The 2,199-nt window shown below is 41.7% G+C and overlaps 1 protein-coding gene across 1 annotated transcript; it reads left to right on the top strand.

Annotated features, from left to right (window-relative positions):
• Window positions 1-974: 974 nt before the first annotated feature.
• Window positions 975-1,238, top strand: RB195_016818 (uncharacterized protein; the record flags this gene model as incomplete). The annotated part of the gene is made up of 1 exon (XM_064183527.1): window positions 975-1,238. One exon carries the CDS (start codon window positions 975-977, stop codon window positions 1,236-1,238), a length of 264 nt encoding a protein of 87 aa, XP_064039408.1.
• Between the last annotated feature and the right edge of the window lie 961 nt (window positions 1,239-2,199).

Genomic DNA, 2,199 nt, shown 5'->3' with positions numbered 1-2,199 from the left:
ACGTCCTCTATTGCAACACGCCACCCTTTTGCCCCGCCCTCGCTTACGGTTTGTGGAATGAAATGAACTGCATATCAGGGCGTCCGAATGGACCTTCGGCGAATCGCAGGCGGGGCGAGGCACAAGGGTCGGGTGTTGCAATAGAGGAGGTCTTAAGAAAGTAAACATTCCGAAGCCGTCTATTTACAGTGACGCAGGGAGAGATGAGCGGGCGGAACTATCCTCATATTCATAATCTACGACTCGATGTAGGAATACTCCAACAAAAATGCATACCACGCCAGATTCGTGGAGTGATGCCTTTAAACGATTTATTTTTTCATTACAAATTGCACTACAGCTAGACATGGTTAGGAGATATGGTTCGATTTATCTCGGAGAGACGAAGGAAAAAAGTTAGGTGCCCAGAGCCAGTCTTGAGCCTCGAGAGATCAGCCGGCGCTAGAGAGCTCCTCATGTCTTTTCGATGTAAAGCTGCAAAGATCTGATAAGCTGCGCGACCGCAACATTCTTGTCCTTTCAATTTTCCATGGAAGTGGAATATCACATATTTATTATTTACTGGAACTGAATACAATGCTCACGAACAAATCATACATATACTATATTCAGTACTAGATTGAACCAATACCTGCAACGTAACAATAAACAAAAAATATCTCTTTCTGGTGGAGTTTGGTGGTCATTAAACTCCGCAGTACCCTTGGATTAATTGGTTTTCTAAAGTTCTGCGAGCCACACTTTCAAATTCCTGTGACAGGATCGTAGCAGCTGTACAGAAAAAACCATTTTCACAGCATTGTCGGCGATGAGCTCCAAAAGGGTTCGCTGTTTCCTTTTCTTGGTGAACTTGAAGTAGATGTTCGAATCCCTTTCTGGATCTTCTTGAGACGTCACATCTCTTACAATGTCTCTTCTAGCAAATTTGTTCTGATGAAATGTTACTTAAAACAATTATGAATTACTAGAGCGTAATGCGGATGCTGAGGTGGACGATAGGTGTAACGCTAAAGGACAAAGTATCCAACGACACTGTACGCTCCATCTATCTCGGCGTCGTCCCGATAACTGAGAAGATGAAGGAGGCGCGACTGAGATGGTTTGGTCATGTCTTGCGGCGAGAGGAAAATTCTGTTGCCAAAACCGCTCTGAAGCTCGACGTTTTAGACGGGAGGTCAACGATTCGCTGGCTGGGCTATGTGAAGTTGGATACGATAGATGCGCGTTTCGAAGGCTGATGCAATGGATAGAACCAAATGGAAGACAAGAAGCGGAAAGGCGGACCCTGCAACAACGCGGGACAAACGCTAGGAAGAAGAAGAAGAGTGTAAAATAAACAAAAACAGCGACAGTATTGGAAAATATCATTTGACATTTGACGTACAGCTTGGAATCAATATAATAAATCTAGGGTTACTGGGCGCGATTTCTAACGGAAACATTCCTTATTCAACAATTAGGGTGGAACTAACCGCATCGTGAAAAGCACTTCCGAGGATAATTCAGAAATGTCAATTTTTGCTCATTTTTCATAAGCGATGATCTAAGTACAGGGATATGAGGTATGTAGTTTGAGAAGGCGCTTTTTTGAGGATTAATAAGGAGTTGTTGTTGGAATTGTTCAGTAAATCTCAACAAACAACTGGTTTGGAATAGAATTTACGATAATTCCGCCTAATTTTAAGATATCAAAGTATCGCAGTTATGCTCATTCAGCAAAGAAGGTGACTTAGTGGTTTCCTATGTGGTTTATCTAGTACCATATGTGACATATGAAGGATAGCAGAACTAAAACGAAACCAAAGTCAAAATCCCTTGAGTCACTCCTTTGAGTTCACAGCACATTAAAGAACAACTATGTGAAATGAGAAATGTGGACGTTACGGCCCTTCTCCGGGATCGTCGTGGAAAATGTCATGAAAGCTCTTTCCAATACAAAAGGCATGATTCTATCGTACGAATCAGAAGTACTGGATGACAAAACTTCAAAAAATTCTGAATAATTGCGAAAGGTTCAAAAGAAAAAGAATAGAATGGAGGAGTGAGTAGCAGTGACTAGGAGTTGGTTGTGTATGAAAGCCAATGCAGTTTTTGATCTACGGGATCATATGTGGGTTGAGTGTTAACTGCTGCGGAACCAGAATATTTGATGTGATCTTGATAGATAAGATAATTTTTTGTAAGGTAAAGAATAAGGAA

The sequence above is a fragment of the Necator americanus genome, chromosome II (genome assembly GCF_031761385.1).
Source record: "Necator americanus strain Aroian chromosome II, whole genome shotgun sequence".
Lineage (NCBI taxonomy): Eukaryota > Metazoa > Nematoda > Chromadorea > Rhabditida > Ancylostomatidae > Necator > Necator americanus.
Note: the sequence above shows the minus strand (reverse complement) of the source record. Positions and strands in the feature narration are given on the sequence as shown.